This window comes from Neolamprologus brichardi, chromosome 3, assembly GCF_056152115.1.
Source record: "Neolamprologus brichardi isolate AB-2024 chromosome 3, ASM5615211v1, whole genome shotgun sequence".
Lineage (NCBI taxonomy): Eukaryota > Metazoa > Chordata > Actinopteri > Cichliformes > Cichlidae > Neolamprologus > Neolamprologus brichardi.
In genome coordinates, this window is record NC_142106.1 from 21,721,679 (window position 1) to 21,744,732 (window position 23,054).

At 40.7% G+C, this 23,054-nt stretch overlaps 2 protein-coding genes across 2 annotated transcripts; both read left to right on the forward strand.

Annotated features, from left to right (window-relative positions):
• The first annotated feature begins 10,194 nt into the window (after window positions 1–10,194).
• LOC148103883 (uncharacterized) lies at window positions 10,195–11,324 on the forward strand. The gene is given in 3 exon segments (XM_087838231.1): window positions 10,195–10,654; window positions 10,724–11,251; window positions 11,254–11,324. Coding segments are annotated over 3 exon segments (1,059 nt in total).
• A 7,781-nt stretch (window positions 11,325–19,105) lies between these two features.
• LOC102789868 (polymeric immunoglobulin receptor-like) lies at window positions 19,106–22,712 on the forward strand. Its single transcript, XM_087834443.1, has 6 exons — window positions 19,106–19,124; window positions 19,274–19,388; window positions 19,518–19,853; window positions 20,328–20,645; window positions 21,581–21,846; window positions 22,231–22,712. The coding sequence occupies exons 2-6, from the start codon at window positions 19,349–19,351 to the stop codon at window positions 22,312–22,314; spliced, it is 1,044 nt and encodes a 347-aa protein (XP_087690569.1). The 5' UTR covers window positions 19,106–19,124; window positions 19,274–19,348; the 3' UTR covers window positions 22,315–22,712.
• The last annotated feature ends 342 nt before the right edge of the window (window positions 22,713–23,054 follow it).

The window sequence follows — 23,054 nt, forward strand, 5'->3', positions numbered from 1 at the left end:
TACGAGCTGTCATCGAGCAAAAACGGGAGCTGGAAGCATGTAAATATAATAATAACCGCTGCAGCCAAGAAGAGTGCCTGACGAGCCCAGTTGTAAGTAAGCTATTAAGACTCGACTGTACACCGTGTTCGTGTTTTCCTCCAATAAGTTCCGTTGGAGCAGCCATTCAATGCCTCTCTCTGTCTCTCGCAAGCAAAGTTGACCCAGACAACAAAGTAAAGCTATTTTTCGGCTACGAGCCCGACACAGAACCCACCGTATTAGTCAGAGGTCCCTTTACTACGGTTCGGAGCCGCGGACCTTCAGTAACAGTAATAAATCACAGCAATAGTACAATCACGTAGTTGTAAACAGCATGATAATATATTAAGTAATCCAAAGTATTCAGAATACGTTACTCTCATTGAGTAACGTAACGGAATACATTACAGAATACATTTTGGGGCATGAATACATTTTAAAAGTAACCTTCCCAACACTGGTTATAATCATGGGTTCATCACATACTATTTTATAAATCATAAAACTGCTGAAGTAAATTCACTTATTTATCACTGAACATAATTTGATTATAAATAACCCGATTTTAAACCTCATTACTTAACCTGAATCCTGATTGTTGTAAAAACTGATTGTAAAGTGTCACATGTGCATTTCTTAAACACAGTCTGCACTACATGACATAGAAATCTCTTCCTGAACGGTGTAGAAGCCTGTGGTAAAGTCATCAGTGACTGAAGCTTCGGAAGATTCCTTAGCAGCAGCCATGTCAGCTGAGGCAGACGTTTCTGTTTTTATTATTTTTATTTTTCATACTTGAGCACCACAACTAAATATTACTGTAGGAGCCATTTATGTAATGTAAGCATAATCGAAATTCTGTAATTAGATGTAGCTTTTCATATCTGGCCCACCAATCTGCTAGTTAGGTACACACTGGGGCTAACCAGAAGTTAGCTTCCCAACCCGAGGTACTTCAAAATTGCAGATTCTCAGGATTCTAAATCTTCTTATGCAAACTACAAAGACATTTACCTGATGCTAAAAGGCTTATTCTTCTTATGTTGTGTGAACTTGCGTGACAAGGGCTTAAATGTAATAGATTTATAGGTAAAAGTACAACAACTTGTGTGTGCAACAAGCAACACAGACAGTCATGTGGCCCCCTCTAGTGGTTGTTGGAGACAATTACAACTGGCTGCAGAGCACGAGGAAAGTAAGGCATGCAAAGAAACAATCTGTAACGGTCTTTTGCATTTGATGTTTGTTGCATTTGATGTTTGTTGCATTTGATATTTGTTAAGCTGTATGTCTGGATTTTGTTCCTTTGCGCCCTCTGGTGGTGAACTATGTAGGGTACAGCTTTGCTGTTTGGGTCTCCACCCAGCCACTTGTTTTTTGCTAGCGCACACGGTGTCTGCATGCGGTAGCTCACAGTTAGCTCCACACATGGAGAAAATGTTGTTTAAAGAGTGGAAATAATTGACAAAGAAGATGGAAGATAAGGCAATAAGGCCATAAAGGATTATTTAGCACCTCCTGGATGTCAGCTCACGAGGTTTGTGTATTTTAAATGTTTTATTTTCTGTAATTAAGGATTTTTGATTGATTGACATTATGTACAAGAGCGCATTTTGATGTGATGTTTTTGTTTTATTGTTTTGTCCGTGAGCAGTTCTCACGGGTTGCCAAGACCAGAATAAACCCTGTTCTATACTACATCGTGCGTACGTCAATCCTTGAGGGTGCTACAGTGAGAACTCCTCTGCTCTGCACGGGTAGATGAAAGGACGCAGCCACCGCAGGAAAGTCAGGTGCCCCGAAAATAAGTGTTTCCTCAGTTGAAGGACTCAATATAATTAACCTCAAGAAAAAGAAAAAAATGGACTGTACAAATAATTAAGATAAGTTTCCTTTATAAATGAACAAAGGACTGGAATATTTCTTTTTTCTTTCTTTCTCATTGTTTACATTTTTGCTGTTTAAGTGACTGATATTCATACAGTGTTAAGTTAATGTTGTGATGAGTGACCTGTGCATTGTGCATATGGTGGGTTTAAGCAGTTGCTGTAAGAAACAGTATTACTGGCTTGAACAAGATTTGTAATGTGACTTAAGTATACATTAAGTGATGTTTAAGGAGTAACAGTAATTACTGTGCTTTAAAGTTGTAACAGTAAACTTAGATTAATATTCATTTGCTCCTCAACTACTGTAGAAGCCTACATGCAGTTTAATTTGAAATGTACGCTTTTATTTTGATAGTGCAGAAAAAACAGGAAGTTGGGCGAGAGGAGAGTGGAGCCACATGGTTTTTTGACCTCGCAATCTCTCTTCATCCATTTTGAATTGAGCTTTATAAGTTTTTATAATTTGGAATTCTGTTGCTGTGTACCTGTTTGGACTTTTGAAGTAAATATTGAGAAACTATCAAGGACTGTTGTTTTGTTTTTTGAACATGGAAAGAGGGGCTAAGCGGAGCGTCAAGCTAAGGCTCCATTGAAAGGAAATCTACATTAGTCAAAAAACCTGCTCTTCACGGATTAATGGAGTTTGAAAACGCCTGACTATAAAGAAAGAAGGAAATACCGAACCAAGGAAAAACTGAAGATGGAAAACTGTAAGTTTTAAATTGCCTTGCCCTTTTTCAATTTGCTGAGGTGCATGTGTATTGATTGAGTTTGGAATTTTGCTACCCATGGATGAACAAAACAGTGGAAAAAGGATTGTAAAAATGACTGAGAAGGCTATGGAAGACTGCAAGACTAGAAATGTCAACACACGTAGACATAAGCTCTCTCAATTAACAGGCATGAAAAAAGAAATTGAGCAATTAATGGAAGATGATGCAAATGTTGACCTCGTTAAAAATAAATTACGAGTTGACTTTAGCTCTTTGCAGCAAGACTTTGCTAGCCTAAATTCTGAACTGCAACAACTTATGAGTGAAGATGAATTTTTGGAAGATCAATATAGTTGGTTTGATCCAAAGAACAAGTCCCTGAATGATTTCTTTTGGAAATGTGAAGGGTGGATGAATGAAGTCATGAAACGCTCTGAACAGAACAGAGAGGACAACATAGGAAAGCAGGCTGATAATAGGTCCATATCGTCAAAGTCGGCAAGCAAACGCTCAAGTAGATCTGGATCACAACGTGGAAGCATTTCCTCTACATCTTCCTCTATTAGATTAAAGGTAGAAATGGAGCGTGCTGCATTAAAGGCAAAGGCTGCAGCTCTGGAGAAGAGTTTGGCAATAGAAAAGGAAGAAGCGGATTGGTATGCAGAAATGAAAGGAAAGGAGGCTCAATTGCAGGCAGAAGAAAAACAAAGAGAGGCTGCAATAAAGGCTAAAAGGGAAATGCATGCTATGCAGACTGCCCTTGCTGAGTCAGATGCAAAACTGGAAGTTTTGCAAAAATATGAAGATACACAGCCAGACATGAGCATTTTTGCAGATGATGATCAGAATGGCAAAACTGAGATTAAAACAACATTCCACCCAACATCGCAATACGTCTCATCTGCACCCTACGACAACGACGAGGTGCAGACACCAATGCAAGAAAGGACAGTGCCTGCGCCAAGCATTGAAAGGGCTGGTGAACCCGTGCTCGATAATTTGTGTCAAGCCATTTCTCAGCAAGTTAATGTCACTGAGTACCTGGTAAAGAATCACAAAGCATCTCTATTACCTGACATCTCCATTCCAACTTTCAACGGAGATCCACTTGAATACAACTCTTTTATCGGTTCCATTGAACATGGAATTGAAAAGCGTACTGATAATAATCGTGATCGTCTACAGTATTTGCTGCAGTACACGAGTGGACAACCCCATCAGTTGGTTAAAAGTTGCATCCATATGGAACCTTCAGTGGGTTATACAAAGGCGAAACAAATGCTCAAAGAGTTTTTTGGAGATGACTTTAAGATAGCTGAAGCCTACATAAAGGTGGCCCTGGATTGGCAGACAATTAAGCCAGAAGACGGCACTGCACTACAGTCCTTTGCATTGTTTCTCACCGGCTGCTACAATGCAATGACAGATGTTAACTACATGGAAGACTTGGATAATACGTCTAACCTAAGGGCATTAGCTAACAAGCTTCCTTACAAACTTAAAGAATCGTGGCGAAAGCATGCTTGTGACCTGCAAGACAAAACGAAGAAAAGAGTCAAGTTCAAGGATTTTGTCAACTTTATCAATCAGCAAGTTAGGTACGTGCTACACCCACTTTATGGAAATATAAGGGAAACTACAATAGGTGTGAAGGACTCATTCAGACAAAGAGCAAAGCCACAATACGCAGAGACATTCAAACCAAAGAAAGTGTTTACAACAGCAATCACTGACCCTCAAATGGAAAACAAGACAGAAAGTGCCAAACAAGTGGCATCAAAAACACGGACTGTCCCAGTGGATTCAAGCAGCAAACCTTGTGTTTATTGCAAGGGAGAGCAACACAACCTCCAAATCTGCAGAAAGCTCAAGGACAAGCCTCATAAGGAGAAGATTGAGTTTTTAAGGAGCATAGGACTGTGTTTTGCCTGTTTGAAACATGGTCACATGAGTAGCAGCTGCAAAGACAAGCTCCATTGTCAAGAATGCTCTCGACTGCATCCTACCCTGCTGCACATCACCAATAGGGACTCACAAGAAGAAACAGCAAGGGAGGCTACTCAACAGTTCGTATCAAGTGCTCTTGTACAAACAACAGCAACTTTCAGCATGACTGGGGCCGGTAAGGAAGATTGTATTCTTCCAATCGTTCCAGTACGTGTCAAGGCCCAGTCAGGAACCAAGACAGTAACAACATATGCATTCTTGGATCAAGGCAGCTCAGCCACCTTTGTGACAGAGTCACTGATAAAACAACTGAACCTGAACGGACGAATTACGAAAATCTCACTCCGAACGATGGGAAATGAATCTGTTGTGAACACCTGCATTGTGACTGGACTGGAAGTCAGTAGTCTGGATGGTAGCCAGTTTATTAAACTTTCAGAGGTGTATGCACAAAACCACATTCCTGTAAGTAAAAACAATATCCCATGCCAGGAGGATGTTGACAGGTGGTCTCACCTGACGGAAGTGAAACTTCCCACAATCCAAGCGGATGTTGGATTACTCATAGGAGTGAATGTTCCCAAAGCCATGGAACCGCTTAAGGTGGTAAACAGCGTGGACAATGGACCCTACGCAGTGAGAACAATATTAGGTTGGACAGTAAATGGACCACTTAGGAGTGGAGGCGACATGAGTGGGAGAAACAGGTTGGCACAAGTGACTGTGAATAGGATATCAGTAGCCAGGTTGGAAGAGCTCTGGCAGCTACAGTTTAAGCAGGACTTTCCTGATGCGGGACAAGACGAAAATCTTGAAATGTCCAAGGAAGATCGTCAGTTTCTGAACATGGTGTCTCAGTCTGCAAAACTGGAGGATGGCCATTATAGTATTTGTCTTCCAGTGAGAAGCAAGGCGCTGTGCTTGCCAAGCAACAGAGAAGTCGCAGTGCAACGTGCGCTGAACTTACAGAAAAGATTCACCAGAGATGTCAAGTTTTACGAGGAATATGTTGCATATATGGATGATATCCTAAAAAAGGGTTACGCAATCAAACTGAACAATGCTGAATGTAAGTCACTGGAGGGACGAACATGGTATTTGCCTCATCATGGAGTGAGACATCCAGTCAAGCGAAAGTTACGTGTTGTCTTCGACTGCGGGGCAAGCTTTCAAGGAACATCGCTGAACCAGCATCTTTTGCAGGGACCGGATTTGACAAGCTCACTGGTGGGAGTCCTCCTGAGGTTTCGACAGGAGACTGTGGCAGTAATGGCTGACGTGGAGGCCATGTTCCACCAAGTCAGAGTCAGCAAGGAAGATACAGATCTCCTCAGGTTTCTTTGGTGGTCTGATGGGAATTACAAGGAGAAGCTTGCAGAACACAAAATGTTGGTCCACATCTTTGGTGCCACCTCTTCGCCAAGTGTTGCATCTTTTGCACTTCAGAAATGTGCTACTGATTTCGAAAGGGAATTTGGTCAAGAAGCTGCAAGGACAGTCAAGAAAAACTTTTATGTGGACGACTGTCTTAAGTCAATTGCAGAGGAAGACGCAGCAATCAACCTGTGTTCTGACTTGAGGAACATGTTGGCAAAAGGCGGATTTCGACTAACAAAATGGTCAAGCAACAGCAGAAAGTTGCTCAACTCAATTCCTGATGAAGAAAGAGCACAAGGATTTAAAGTTCTGAATCTGGACGAGAGTAATTTGCCGATGGAAAGAGCATTGGGAATTCAGTGGTGTGCTGAATCAGATCAGTTCAAGTTCAAGATCAACCTTAAAAACAGACCGAACACTAGAAGAGGACTGCTTTCCCTTCTCAGCTCCATCTTTGATCCACTGGGATTTGTTGCTCCGGTGATTCTGTGTGCAAAACAAATCTTGCACGATTTATGTCGGAGGAAATACGGCTGGGATGAATCCCTACCAGAGGATGTCATTAAGAGCTGGAATAAGTGGGTTGCAGATTTGCAAAGGCTTGACAACTTTGGAGTTGACAGGAGCATCAAGTCAAAGCATTTTGGTGCACCAGTCTTTGCGCAGCTGCATCATTTTGCTGACGCAAGCGAAGACGCTTATGGAACAGCAAGCTACCTGTTGCTGCGCAATGCAAGTGGCGAGACTCAGTCCACCTTGGTAATGGCAAAGGCAAGGGTTGCACCTTTGAAGTGTCCAACCATCCCACGAATGGAATTGATTGCCGCAACAGTTGCAGTGAAGATGGATAAACTTCTAAAGAAGGAACTAGAAGTAGAACTGCATGAATCTGTTTTTTGGACAGATAGCACGGCTGTGCTAAAGTACTTGAATAGTGAAGGCACAAGATTCAAGACCTTTGTTTCTAATAGGATCTCAGTAATCTTGAGCCATTCTCACATTCAGCAGTGGAGATATGTCAATACCACTTTGAATCCAGCAGATCATGTCTCTAGAGGACAGACTGTTGCAGCATTCTTAAAATGTGGTGATTGGCTTTCGGGACCAAGTTTCCTATTCTGCTCAGAAGATCAGTGGCCCAAGAATCCAGATCCCAGAATGCTGGATTTTGATGACTTAGAGGTCAAAAGAGAAGCTCAGACACATGTCATTCAGATGCAAGGGCTCAAAGACTCAGTAGACCAGCTGATGAATCACTACTCATCCTGGACAAAGCTAAAGCGTGCTGTAGCCTGGTTCATGAAGCTGAAGAGTTTGCTTAAGGAATTAATAGCAAAGAGAAAGGAAGCAAGCACAATAAGTGAGGAAATCAGGATGAGCCAATTCAAGAAAGCTTTCAAGGGAAAAAATCTAACCTGTGATGATTTGTCTGAAGCAGAAATGGAAATTGTGAAGTACTGTCAGAAGCAAAGTTTTGAACAGGACTTGGTAATGCTGAAAGAACATCAAAGGGTGAAGAAAAATAGCTCTCTCTACAAGTTGACTCCAATACTGCAAGATGGAGTCATAAGAGTTGGAGGAAGGTTAAGTCGAGCAGCGATGCCAGATGATGCTAAGCAGCAAGTTATCTTGCCAAAGGAGTCACATATCACACAGCTTGTGTTAAGACATACCCATGATGTTACAGCTCACGCCGGACGGAATCACATGTTGGCTCATCTGCGTCAAAAATTTTGGATCCCTGGAGCAAATGGAGCCATTAGAAGGTTCTTGTCAAAATGTGTCACCTGTAAAAGGCTACATGGAAGTACTGGCAAACAAATAATGGCAGATTTACCAAAATGCAGGATCCTGCCTGATGACCCTCCGTTCACCAAAGTAGGCGTTGACTACTTTGGTCCATTCCTGGTAAAAAGGGGAAGAAGTCAAGTAAAGAGATATGGTGTCATTTTCACATGTCTTACCACACGAGCTGTACATCTGGAGGTTGCATCTTCACTTGACACTGATGCGTGTCTCAACGCCATCAGAAGATTCCTTGCCAGAAGAGGACAAGTTAAAGAGATGTACTCGGATAATGGAACCAACTTCCGATCAGCTAACAGTGAGTTAAAGAAAGCAATTAAAGAATGGAATTCCAGTATGATCATAAAATCATTGCAGCAAAGGGGGATCCAATGGCATTTTAATCCACCAGCAGGATCTCACCATGGAGGAAGCTGGGAGAGACTCATCCGCTCAGTGAGAAAAATTTTGAACGTCACAGTAAAAGAACAACTGTTGGATGAAGAAGGTCTCCACACCTTGCTGTGTGAAGCTGAGGCTATCATAAACAGCAGGCCTATTACAAAGGAATCTTCAGATCCCAATGACCTGGAGGCTTTAACACCCAACCATCTCCTGTTGCTGAAGGTTAAGCCAGAATTACCCCCAGGAATCTTCAACAAGGATGCCCAGTATGTAAATCGCAGGTGGAGACAAATCCAATATCTTGCAGACATTTTTTGGAAACGCTGGTGCAAGGAATACCTCATGCAACTCCAAGAGCGTCAACGATGGACTACACCTAAGAGAAATTTCCATGTTGGTGATGTTGTGCTGATCGTAGATGACACAGCACCCAGAAATTCATGGCCACTAGGAAGAATCGTAGAGATCTTTCCAGACCAGAAAGGTCTGGTGCGTCAGGTGAAAGTAAAGACCAAGACCAATGAGCTTTGTCGACCAGTTACAAAGCTGTGCCTTTTGCAAGAAGCCGAAGATAACTGATGCACTCTTCGAAAGTCAAGAACTAGTTTCCTCTGAGGGGAGGAAAATGAAAGAAGATTTCTTTAAGATAGTTGAAGTTCAGTTAAGTAATGTAGCCATAGATCTTTTCATTTAACCCTTTAAAGCCGGTCGGAGCGGGCACGCTCTGTTTTGCGTAACTATTTTTAAATCCCGGTAGCTCTGCAACCACGTAAGCTAGCGCAATAATTTTTTTTGCATATGAAACCGGAGGAGTTGTACTTACATCTTGTGCCATCAGCTTGTCCTCGGTCACAGTTTCCTTCCACATATAACTTTGCAAAAACTGCATAAAAAGCACTTGCAGCAACAAAAACATAATATTCCAGAAACACGCTTTGCCGATCCGATCAGCTGTTTGTAACACTTCCTACATTGAAACAGACGCCAGCCCGAACGATCGCGTGTCCGCCATTTCCTGCCCGAAACCGGAAGTGACGTCATTTTCGCGGAAAATGTAGTTTTTTACTTGTAGGCCTCGAAAGCCTATACTGGTGTTTTTATAAGTCATGTTTGACTTTATGACTTTCTGTGTCGTTTCTGGGATGCTTAGGACTCATATTGCACTGCTGGAAATAGTTTATTTTGATGCATATGCTGTTTTTTTGCAAATTTGCATCATAGGATTGTTTTTCGTTTTTCCTGCAGTGTATAAAAATTGTTGTATCTCAAAAATAAAACTATGAAGACACTCAAAATAAATTTCCTGTGGTGGGAAACTATTTTGTGCAACTTTTTTGTATTTACAGTTTTGAGGGATAAGCCTCTTAAATTTCTCCAAGTAGAAATATATGTAAAAAAAACAAAAACGATTTTCAAATCTTTTGTAGTTTATTGCACTTTTTTGCAATTAGTGTAGTTACTATGGACTTAATGCAGACATATTATTAAAATCTGGGCTGTAATGGTTGTATTGTTGTATAGCAATTTGAAATGCTCCCAAAAATGGCTCCACAGCATGTAAAAATATGATATAAGCTCTGGCGGACTTGGTTCTATGGTAGGTCTTAAAGGGTTAAGTTAAAGATTTTGGAGTAATTGTTTCAAAGACATTGATAACAATTAGGGGCCGGTAATGTAGAAGCCTACATGCAGTTTAATTTGAAATGTACGCTTTTATTTTGATAGTGCAGAAAAAACAGGAAGTTGGGCGAGAGGAGAGTGGAGCTACATGGTTTTTTGACCTCGCAATCTCTCTTCATCCATTTTGAATTGAGCTTTATAAGTTTTTATAATTTGGAATTCTGTTGCTGTGTACCTGTTTGGACTTTTGAAGTAAATATTGAGAAACTATCAAGGACTGTTGTTTTGTTTTTTGAACATGGAAAGAGGGGCTAAGCGGAGCGTCAAGCTAAGGCTCCATTGAAAGGAAATCTACAACTACCAAATCAAATTTAAGCTGCTGCACCTTTACATTAAGGCTAAGTAAGATACACAAAAAAACCCAAACCCCTCCAACAATGGCAGAGTTTGAGGCTAATCCAGAAGTCAGTGAAAAGGGTGATGTGGAACAACTTTCTGCAGATGAGCAACTACAAGCAGTTGAAGGCACAGCTGATGATGTTTCTACTACCTCACAAAGAGCACGACAGAGCCAACGAGTCCGTACGTTGACGGAAAAGGGCAAAGAACTGTACGGTGAGCACATAAAGAAGGCTGCACATCGTTTCAGTGTGCGCTATGAGAAGTGGAAGGTTGTCATTAAGGATGCCAAGGGAGCTATAGATGGTCAATGCTCAAAGGATCTGCTACAAGAACATGTTTCCAAGGTTTTGAGTGCTTCTAAGGATGTGAATGCTGCCTATGATGACTTGAGACGTATTGAATCTCCAGATAGTGACACAAGACGAAGGATGGATACGTGTGAAGCCATAACAAAGACAATTATCGAATCTGTAAGAAGGTGTCCAAGCCCAAGTAGTGCGGAGGTTCAAAGAGATGAAGAACTTTGGAAGGACACTGAGTCTTCATCTAAATCCGTAGCCTCAGATGTGAAAGGTCAAAGGGATGAAAAATGGAAGGAGACTGAGTCTATGCCTAAGTTAGAAGCCTCAGACAGGATGAGTGTTAAGTCACACCACACTAAGCTCTCTTCTCATTCGAGAGTTTCCTCTAGACACTCCAGCCGGCTCTCGGCTAAAAGACAAGATGCAGCTGCTGAAGTTGCAGCAAATGAGGCTGCTCTCCAAGTTCTGCTTGAACAAGAAATCCATATGAAGGAAATTGAAAGGCAAGAAGCAGAAATAGCACAAAGACAAAAGGCTCTAGAAGCTAAGCGCAGAGAAGTAGAGCGACTTGAGACTGTAAAAAAGCTGAATGCAGCAAAGGCTCGACAGCGGGTGTATGAACAAAGTGAATGTTCAGATGAAGAAATATACGACCTACTTCACCACAAATCTGATAAGAAAAATGAAGTCAAGTCTGAAAACAATGACCAGCATATGAAATGGTGTTCCTCGCCACAAAATGTGACACCGCACCGAGAGGTGAACACAGAAGATCTGGTCAAAGCATTTGCAGTGTCTCTTAATGCAAGTCGCCTTCCGGTACCAGAGCCAACCATATTCAGTGGCGACCCTATCAGATATAATGATTGGAAAATTTCCTTTCAGACTCTGATTGACAGGAAAAATATACCAACTGAAGAGAAGACTTATTATCTGAGGAAATATGTAAGTGGACCTGCAAGGAAGGCAATAGAAGGCTACTTCCCGCTTGGCACAGAGTCTGCATACTATGCAGCATGGACAGTTCTCGAAGAGAGGTATGGCAATCCCTTCCTCGTAGCAAAGGCCTTCAGAGACAAACTTGACGCATGGCCTAAGATAAGCTCTAAAGGCAGTATGGAACTTCAAGCATTTGCTGACTTCCTTTGCTGCTGTAAGACAGCCATGTCGCAAATGAAGGGGCTTGAAGTGCTCAATGACTGCAATGAAAACCAAAAAATGCTCGCAAAACTTCCAGATTGGCTTACTTCAAGGTGGAACAGAAAGGTTACAGAGGTGCAAGAAGAGACTCACACCTTTCCAAGCTTCAGCCAATTTGTAGATTTCATCTCACGGGAAGCCAAAATTGCCTGTAATCCCATAACATCTCTCTTTGCTCTGAAGCCAAGTGAAACTGAAGGGGCAAAAACAACAAGGAACAGAGGCAATGGAGTAAAGGTGCTAGCAACTAACTCAAATGAAAGGACTGTTAGTGCTAGTTGTGTGTACTGTGAAAGGTCGGGTCACAGCCTACTTAAGTGTAGAAGGTTCATAAATGAGAGCATTGTTGAGAGACTAAAGTTTGTTCAAGACAAGAAGTTATGTTTTGGCTGTCTGAACTCTGGTCATCGCTCCAAGGATTGTGAAAGGAGAGAAACCTGTGACACATGTAATAAAAGACATCCAACATGTCTTCATGACAATCGCATGAAGGAAGACAGAACAAGGAGAAATCCACACAAGAACAGTGACAGGACAAGACAAACGAACTCAGACATCTCACAAGACAACAGTGTCACACCATTAGCAAGTGAAGCAACTTCTAACAGAGTCACGCAGAATGTTGACGACACTCACACATCTTCCATTATTCCAGTATGGGTGTCAACCAAAGGTGAGCCAGAGCATGAAATTCTTGTGTACGCGCTCCTTGATACACAGAGCGATACGACCTTTATTCTTGAAGAAACAGCACAAGCTCTGCATATCAAAGGTGAATCGACTCAGCTAAAGCTCACTACCATGTCTTCAAGAAACACAGTTGTGTCCTGTCGCAAGCTCTCAGGTTTACAAGTCAGAGCGTTCTACTCAAATAAGATCATTTCCCTACCAGTAACATATGCCAGAGACTTTATTCCCGCAAACCGAGATCACATTCCATCGCCTGCAACAGCTAAGGCATGGCCTCATCTTGAATGCATTGCAAATGAGATCGCTCCACTACAAAGCTGTGATGTTGGTCTGCTAATTGGGTACAACTGCCCCCAAGCACTTGTTCCTCGTGAGGTTGTGTCTGGAAAGGAAAATCAGCCGTTTGCACAAAGAACTGATTTGGGATGGAGTATTGTGGGTTATGGCAATCCATGTCTCGATTATGGAGACGCCTTCGGAATAAGTCACCAAGTCATTGTGAAGGAAGTGGTGCCTGACATTCATCCCTCTTCAAACCTCACCAACAAGGTTCACTATGTCTACAGAACTCAAATAAAGGAAATGATCTCTCCCACAGAGGTTCTAAAGATGTTGGAGTCTGACTTTGTTGAGAAAGCACCAGAAGACACGAAGGTCTCTCAAGAAGATCTCAAATTTTTAACAAAGATGAAGGCTGGCATTAGGCACAAGGAGGATGGTCATTTTGAAATGCCACTCCCATTTAAGAGTGAAAGGCCGAACCTGCCGAACAACAAGGCATGTACTATTCATCGCCTCAAATGTTTAGAAAAAAGGCTCAAGAGTAACAAGCAGTACTACATGGACTATAAGAAATTCATGGATGAGATCCTAGCCCATGGAGATGCTGAAAAGGTCCCAGAGCAAGACATTGACAAGACACCAGTTTGGTACATCCCACACCATGGTGTGTATCATCCACAAAAACCCGGAAAGATTCGTGTCGTCTTTGATGCCTCTGCCAAGTTCCAAGGCGCTTCCTTAAATGACCAACTCCTCACTGGTCCAGAGCTAACAAACACCTTGCTCGGAGTCTTGTGTCGCTTCCGAAGAGGCCCAGTGGCTTTCATGTGTGACATCGAACGCATGTTCCACCAATTCCATGTGCATGCTTGTGACCAAGATTACCTACGGTTCTTGTGGTGGGAGAACGGTGACCTTGAAACTCCATTCACTGTCTACAGGATGAAGGTACACCTATTTGGAGCAGCATCTTCTCCAGGTTGCGCCAACTACGGCCTCAAGCATCTTGCAGCTGAAGGGGAAGGAAGTTTTAATGAAGAAACCGTCAAGTTCATCAAAACCAACTTCTATGTTGATGACGGACTAGCAAGTGTTGACACTGAAGATCAGGCAATACAGCTGGTTAATGAAGCACGCAAACTCTGCAGCATGGGCAAACTTCGGTTGCACAAGTTCATCTCAAACAGCACCAAAGTTCTAGCTTCGCTTCCGAAAGAAGAATGCGCTGCAGCTCCCAAACAGCTAGATATGGCACTCGGTGAAGTACATATGGAAAGAGCACTTGGCGTACAATGGTGTGTGGCATCAGATCAATTTCAGTTCAGAGTAGTTGTTAAGGAAAAACCACTCACCAGAAGAGGAGTATTGGCCACAGTCGCCTCTGTGTTCGATCCACTTGGGTTTGTGTCACCTTTCATTCTGCTGGGAAAGCAGATCTTGCAACAAATGTGTCGAGATAAACTCAGCTGGGATGATAACTTACCTGACAGACTTCGACCTCAGTGGGAGTATTGGTTGCGTGACCTGGGAAACCTTGCAGATGTAAAGGTTCATAGATGCTACATTCCTTCTAACTTCAAGGCACAGCACTACGAACTTCATCATTTTTCTGATGCAAGTGTGTCCGGATATGGAATGTGCACTTACCTCAGAGCAGTTAGCACAACTGGTGAAGTTCACTGCTCATTGGTGATGGGAAGATCAAGAGTTCCACCAACCAAAGTCACAACTATACCTCGGCTTGAGTTGTCGGCGGCCGTTGTTGCTGTGCGCACTGGTGACATGCTGAAAAAGGAATTGGAAATGGAAATTTCAGAAGAAAGGTATTGGACTGACTCGAAGGTGGTACTCGGATACCTCAGCAATGAAGCCAGAAGATTTCATGTGTTTGTTGCAAACCGAGTGGAACGCATCAAACAAAGCACAGATTCAACCCAATGGAGGTATGTAACTTCCGAAGATAATCCGGCGGACCACGCCTCAAGAGGCCTCACAGCAGAACAACTTGTAGCATCAAACTGGTTCAAAGGCCCAGACCTCCTTTGGCAGAAGGTCATACCCAGTGGGGAAATTAAGGTGGGAGAGTTATCAACCAGTGACCCGGAGGTTAAGAAGGTTCAAGTCCACAAGATACAAGTGGAGGAACAAGGGTCCCTGTTAGATCGCTTACACAAGTTTTCCGACTGGTCGAGGATGATCAAGGCAGTTGCTAGACTCAAGCGCTATGTGAAAGAAACAAAGGATCACAAGAGTAGATCACACGACATCAGTAGCCTACAAGAGAGAAAGGAAGCAGAGTTAACAATCATAAAGATGGTTCAAGAAACAGCCTTTGCTCAGCAAATAAAAACCTTGCAACACCATGATGTGATGCGGATGAAAAACAAGGTTAACAAGTTACACAAGTTATGTCCATTTCTTGATGACCAAGGCATTCTTCGGGTAGGCGGACGCTTAACACATGCAGCTTTGCACCCCAATGTCAAGCATCCTGCGATCCTGCCAAGAGACAGTCACGTGTCGGCATTACTGGTCAAACATTATCACGAGAAGACATACCATCAAGGACGAGGGATCACCATGAATGAACTTCGAGCTAACGGATTCTGGATTCTTGGATGCAGCAAGATTGTGTCATCTTACATCTATAAATGTGTAAAATGCAGAAGGTTCAGAAGGCGCACAGAGCAGCAGAAGATGGCAGACCTCCCACAGGATCGGATGGAGACCACACCGCCATTCACCTACTGTGGGATGGACTGCTTTGGTCCTTTTTATGTCAAAGAAGGCCGCAAGGAGCTAAAGCGTTATGGCTTGCTAATCACTTGCATGTGCTCCAGAGCAGTGCATCTTGAAATGCTTGACGATCTCTCTACAGATTCCCTCATCAACTCCTTACGTGCATTCATGGCCATCAGAGGTACAGTTCGCCAGATAAGATGCGATCAAGGCACGAATTTTGTCGGCACTAGAAATGAGTTTATTGTAGCATTTAAGGAAATGGATCAAGCCAAGCTAGGGAAACTGGACTGTGAGTTTCTCATGAACACCCCAGCATCTAGTCATATGGGTGGTGTCTGGGAAAGACAAATTCGCACCATAAGGAGTGTTCTCATGTCCATTCTGGAACAATCAGCCAAACAACTCGACAGCTCCTCTCTGAGGACATTTCTGTATGAAGTCATGGCAGTGGTTAATAGCAGACCATTGACTACTGACCAACTATGTGATCCATCAAACCCAGAACCTTTAACACCGAATCACATACTAACCATGAAGTCCACAATCATCTCTCCACCTCCAGGAAGGTTTGTGAAAGAAGATCTTTATCTCCGTAAGAGGTGGCGTCGTGTTCAACTACTTGCCAACACTTTCTGGACAAGGTGGAAAAAGGAGTATTTGTTAAATCTTCAAGGCAGACAGAAGTGGACCAAAGAGCACAGAAATGCTAAGATCAATGATGTTGTCCTCCTGAAGGATGAGATAACTCCACGCAACCAGTGGAAGTTGGCAAGGATCATTGAAGTGTATCCTGGAAAGGATGGAAAAGTGAGGAAGGTGAAATTGCTGCTGAGTGATCCAACCCTGGATAGAGCAGGAAAACGTACCTCCAAACCTGTGCACCTGGAAAGACCCATTCAGAAGACAGTCATTCTGATGGAAGCGGAAGAAGATTCTCCACCGCACTCTGCTTAAAGGATAATTCATGATAGTTCCTTCAAAAGCCGTTCATTAGTTCATAGGCAATACTTTATTCTTTTTAATCACAAGTGATTGGTGGGAGTGTAACGGTCTTTTGCATTTGATGTTTGTTGCATTTGATGTTTGTTGCATTTGATATTTGTTAAGCTGTATGTCTGGATTTTGTTCCTTTGCGCCCTCTGGTGGTGAACTATGTAGGGTACAGCTTTGCTGTTTGGGTCTCCACCCAGCCACTTGTTTTTTGCTAGCGCACACGGTGTCTGCATGCGGTAGCTCACAGTTAGCTCCACACATGGAGAAAATGTTGTTTAAAGAGTGGAAATAATTGACAAAGAAGATGGAAGATAAGGCAATAAGGCCATAAAGGATTATTTAGCACCTCCTGGATGTCAGCTCACGAGGTTTGTGTATTTTAAATGTTTTATTTTCTGTAATTAAGGATTTTTGATTGATTGACATTATGTACAAGAGCGCATTTTGATGTGATGTTTTTGTTTTATTGTTTTGTCCGTGAGCAGTTCTCACGGGTTGCCAAGACCAGAATAAACCCTGTTCTATACTACATCGTGCGTACGTCAATCCTTGAGGGTGCTACACAATCTGATCCCTTATTATTATTATTATTATTATTATTATTATTATTATTATTATTATTGTAGAAGCGACTGTGGCTGTTTGATGGTCTCAGTTTTTGAGTGAAGCTTAAACGTTGATTTGACAATGGAATAAATTTTCTAATGTTCCTCAAAGTCTTGTTATAGCTCAAGACAAACATGATGTGTAAAACATATTCACACCATGATGACAGTATGAGGACTTTTATAACTATACATTCATCTAGTACAGATCATTATACTGGTCTGTCTCCAGGTACTTCTTTTATGCATTTATTGACAGCATTGACGGGATGTAATCTATTTCGACAACTGGTACCAGAAAAGGGTGGAAACAAAAATATTGGTCTACTAGTTGTAATTGCATATTAAAGTAACAAAGCAATGTTGGGAATCATTTAATGCCAAGTTGCTGTTTCTTGCGAAATATTTTCATTGAATATATTCATAGTGCTCTAACTTGCTATTCTGCAGGGTAAGAAATGTGAGTGTGTATTATGTAATCTAATGTGCTGGTATTTATATTGTGCCTTTATAGTCTAGGCTTTTTTGGTCATTACCACATATCCGTATTCCATTTTCCTTTTTAGGATAACATGAGAAAGTAACCTTAGTGGAGAAAAATGGTGGGCTTGTTAGGACATAATGATTGGGGGATAAAATACAGCAATAGTTGAATACAATTTTGTAATTGTGTTTTGATGAAGCTCCATAAATGCATGTTAAAATACTCAGACTAATAGTTTTACCTGTGGACTTTCACAGATTTATATGTGTTCTTCTACCAGAGGCCTAGGAGTTTAAGGGCTCTGAGTAGTATCATAACTGTTCGTAGGACTGTGCTCTTCTGGACAGAGACCTCTGGTGTTGTGACTGGAATCTGCTGCTTTCACTCTTCCAGTTTTGAGGTTACAGCTCCCAATGGTCCTATTACCACTGGGATCCCTCTGGACTGTACCATCCACATTTGTTCCAGTTGTTCCTTCAGTCCCTGGTACTCTTCTATTTGCTCATCCTCCTTCTTCCTCAAGTTTCCCTCTGCTGGCATTGCCACATCTATCACAACTTCAGAGTTCTGCTGCTTGTCAAGCGCCATCATATCTAGTTGGTTGGCCAGAAGCTACATGTTGATTTCCCACTTAAAGTCCAGTAAGACTTTTTAATCTGTGATCTAGAAGCTTTAATTCTAGCAGTGTAAAAGCAACCTAACATCAGACTAGGATTAAACATATTTGGGGGGTTGAACATGTTAAAAATGTAACACTATAATGACAGTGCCTTGGTTGAGTACACCTAATATCAGTATTTAAAAATGGATTACACTAAAGTAAATTGATGACATGTGCAATGACATGACATGTAATTCATATGTATCCATTTTCTTTAAGTGTTGTTTTGATGTTACAAAGAGTAAACTTGTCACATGCAGCAGTCTAATAGCTGAATGGATATTTTGGGTAGTTTAGTTGTGCATGAAAGTGCAGTATCTTTGTGGTAGCATAAAATGTTCTTTAAATAAACTGACTTCCTCAAAATGATATGCTTATCTCACAGATCACTTGCAGAGAACCACTGTCCAATGACTCAGTAAAGCTGAAACCACACTTAATAAAGCTACTTCATTTTAGTGTTTCAAAGATTTTGAATGTCACTCCTGTCGATACAAATGGCTGCTTGGACACTTTCAGCTGCCATGATATGAGTTCAGCTTGTGTCCCATTATTTGGACAGAGACCTGCTGTTTCTTCACTCTCTCTGGCTTTTTCAGAAATTAAAGGTTATGGGGGGAAGTTGTACTTTGGGTCATTCTGACAGTCAGACAGAGAACAGCTGTTCCAAAGTCAATTGTGAAGCACCTTCTCAACTCCATATTCATCAAGAAGCATTATTCAAAATTCAGAAACTCCTTTAGTTACAAAGTAAACAAGTTCCTCAAATTGAACAAACCCCAAAATGAAACGAGGAGTTTTATAAGTTATAGCGAAACTCAGGAAAGCTCTTAAATAAAATTAATTTACCAGAAGCATAAAAGATTTTTTGTCAGCTTTCTGTTCCCCTTTCATCATAAAGCTGCATCAGCAGTATTTCAAGGTCACAAAGTCAAATTTAATCTGAAATTTGTTCATTCACAATCACAGCATCAAAGATGTTTCATGATGAACAAACTGCATACAGGTAGATTAATGATGTTGATGTTTGTACACATGTACACTGTATCATCGCATCACTATCCTCATTAGCATGTTTTGTGTGTAACTGAACAAATGTAAGGAAGTGAAAAAAAAGGGAACAAGTGACTAAAAAGTTGTCTTATAATCTGAAAGACATAGACGGAGTGAAGTGTCAGAAGCTGTTCTTCTGAAGTTTAACAACTTTTCTGCATCAGGATCAAAACCAAAATGAAAATCCTCCATGTTCTCTTCTTTGTTTTCTTGTCAGGTGAGGACTGATTACCTCATTGTTTCTTTCATGCTGCTCTTTATTTATTTTTAGTTTTTAAGGGAACTTTATAAAATGCACATATTCACATTTGATATTCATCTTACTATTATTATTCTTATCTGACAGATCCAGCTGTGCTCATCATGGCAAAACACAAAATCTGGTCTGCAGCTGAGGGAGGAAATGCTACACTTAACTGCCACTTAACTTTACCTGGAAGCACAAAGTTCTTCTGTAAGGAAAAATGTGAGCGAACAGAAGATATCCTCATTAAAACAGATGGAAGCACAACTCAGAGTGGGAGATACAGCATGAAGTATAAAGATGGATCTTCAGGAAAAGGAATTGTGTCTGTGACCTTCACACACATGATCAAGTCTGACTCAGGAATGTACAGGTGTGGTTTGGGAAAATCTTCTGCTCCGGATTCATACTCAGACTTTGTGGTCAGAGTTTCAAATGGTGAGTTTATACTAAAGTATGTGTGTGTTTCTGTCCATGTGTTTTAGCCTAAGTACTTGCACCTACAAGCATCACATTATCAGATGTGTCTTGGTTTTAACAGCAAAACCCTCCCAAGTTACCATCTCTGATCAAGAATAATAGAAGCAAGAAGTTTGCTCTGTTTGCCAAAATTGAATAGTGGCTAAAGATTTGATATTATGGAAAAATTAAATTATAGAAGATGAAAGGTCAGCCCTCTGTACTTAAAAATCTTCATTATGTGAATGTAAAACTTCGAATGGCTTCATTAAATATTCTAATTTTATTGTAAAGTAGTCACTGATCCTGCTGGGGGTCAGGTCTGTGTTTTTGAGATTTTCACTGATTTTATATGAAAATCAGAATATCAATAATCATGCTCACATCTTACAGGAAATTTGGCACAACAGCTTACAGGAAGTACAGACTAATTCATGTTCTTCTATTTCACAGATCTGGATAAAAACTCTGGTTTTACTCGCACAGAAACTGAGGGAGAAGCAGTCACATTGGCATGTGCCTATACTGTGTATGGGCAGAGGAAGTTCTTTTGTAAGAATCAGTGTAAGAATGAAGGGGAGATCCTCATTGACACAAGCAATAACAAATCTGTGAGTGGCAGATACAGCATTGAATACACAGCAGGATCTGCGTTTGGACTGTATGTGACCATCACACAGCTGACCAAGTCAGACACAGGAGGGTACAGGTGTGGTTATGGAAACCCTCTGTCTCCAGATTCATACTACAGTACCAGTCTTGTTGTCATTGGTAAGTAGGATGGTAAGAAATATGTGATTAAAAAAAAAAACAATAGCATGCTTTGTCATTCAGTAGGATAAAATAACATAAAAACTGAGGACTCCTGTTACTCACTGTCACGGTCGGGGCTATTGTCTCTTTTCAGTGTCTTTTTTTATTATCTTTTCTTTTGTTATTTTGAATAACACCTTAATTTATTTAAGTTCTAATGACATGCCTGTATCCTGAAGTAAAACCTGAGCAGAAGATTTGTGACTCATAATTGTATGAATTAACATTTGGCAAAAATGCAAAAGAATCTCTATGTTAAATCTTTTGTTGGAGGGAGTTGTTCTTTTAAATTTTCTCTGTGTCTGTTCACATACATATAAAATCATAGCCACTAGCTGAGGCCAAATGTATTCGAGTGTTACAGTCAAGTTGCAGTTAAAGTTGTGATGGTGATGACATTGTGTTCAAATGACAGACAAAACCTGTGTCTCAAATGTGGCTTGAGAAAATTATGAATCAAACTGAATTTCAAAAAATCAGACCGTTATCAATTCTAGCCTAAAAGCATGATGGTGTTATATTCTGAACAGAATTTTATTTGTGATAGTCAAGCTACGGTTGATTGCTAATTTTACAGTTAATGTACAAGACACTGCAGAATGTAATATTTTTTTATGGAAAACAATATAATCATGTGCCAAACAACCATCTGTCACACCAACATCCAACCTCACTTTTTCAGTGTGCACTAAAAGTTTCCAAATTAATGTTTTGAAGAGTCTGAGTTCATCAGGTGATGTGGATTGACACTGAGATTGAGTGAGAGGCTGACCATGACTTTCTAATCTGATTTAAAGATTTCATTATAATGTTAATGATGCATTTTGTATTTGGCAAATGTTTTTATTTTCAAGTATCACTACTCTTTTTTTTAATTTGTGTATTGTTCACAGGTTCAAATCCACATACTTCGACACCACAAGCAACAACTAAAACAACACAAACACCACCACCAACAACAGCACAGAGTCAGAGTTTCACTCCAAAGATTTCTACGTCTTCATCAGATTGTCCTCACTCCTCCTTGGGTCTGGTTGTGTGTGTGTCTCTGATTGGTGTTTTACTGATGGCTGTTTTCATCCTGCTCCTCTACATTTATAAGACAAGGAGGAACACTGCACTGAACATCAGAGAAAATGCAGGCAACAAAAACATGGAGGTGAGTTTTTGTCACTTGTTTACTTTCTGTTTATACAGGTTTCAGTGACCACTGTTTAATCACTGTGATGTTCTTAATGAAGTGTAGTGAAAAATAAATATTTTTTCACTTAATAACAGACCAAGTTACAGAAACATGTTCTCTTTTTGTTCTAGTACTTCTTATTGTTATTGTTATTAGGTTGATTCTTCTGTATTTGCATGTCTTTTACTTCCCAGACAAACATCAGTTCACCATATCTAAATATGTGAAATCACATTTAGTCCTGTCAGTATTCTGCTCTGAAGCAAAACTGCTGTACTTCTCATTTTTAATAGCATGAAACTGATAATGCATAATGTTTTTGAAACCTCAGCTTTTATATTGTCGATGTTTTATTTTCAGTTGTCTGGCACATATGAGAACTGGGGTCCACCCTCCCAACATAAAGGCAGTAAGGACCATGATCATGCTTACTCTGCTTTGTAAAAAGTATGAAAATGCTAATGTTCTGATGCTTTTTTTTTCCTCTTTGGGCAAGTTTAAGATCTTATATAATTTGTTCCACACACATATAAACATATATGAACTGAGCTTTTTTTTTCCAGTTACTTTCTTTCTATGTATTCTTGACTTCTTTCTTTATCCATAAATCTGACTGAATGAAACATTAATGTACCACATTTAAAAATAATGCAAAGTCTGTAAATGTACTAAGATTTTTAATTACTGGAGATCAGGAAGAGTCCATTATGTTTTCCATTTTTATTGACCTATTTAGCATTTCACATATATTTATCATGGTAGCAAAAAAGCTTCAATATGCAATCTTAGCTTTGTAACACTGAGAACATGCTTATTACGCTGCATTATAAACATTTGAAGAAGAGATCAGTAGAAATATGTTTTATTGACAGAAACAGAAAACCAAAAGCTTTTTTCTAACATGCAATAAAATGGTTCACAAGCTGGCCAAAAAAAGGAAGTTGAGCCTGATTAAAGCTTAAGAAACTTTACCTCTCCTCATCCTCACCATCACCCTCAGAGGAGCTTTGTCCTGTTCTTTATTGTGGTGGTAAGGGAGGTTGTCAAACTAAAGAAGAAGGCTTTGGTTGGTCTGAAGCACCATACCAATATGGGAGGGCCAAAGTGTTGTGGCTCCAGCAGTTGCAGAAAAAAACGTGGTTGTTGGAGGAGGTTTGCTTAGAATCCATAACAAAGAAAACCAG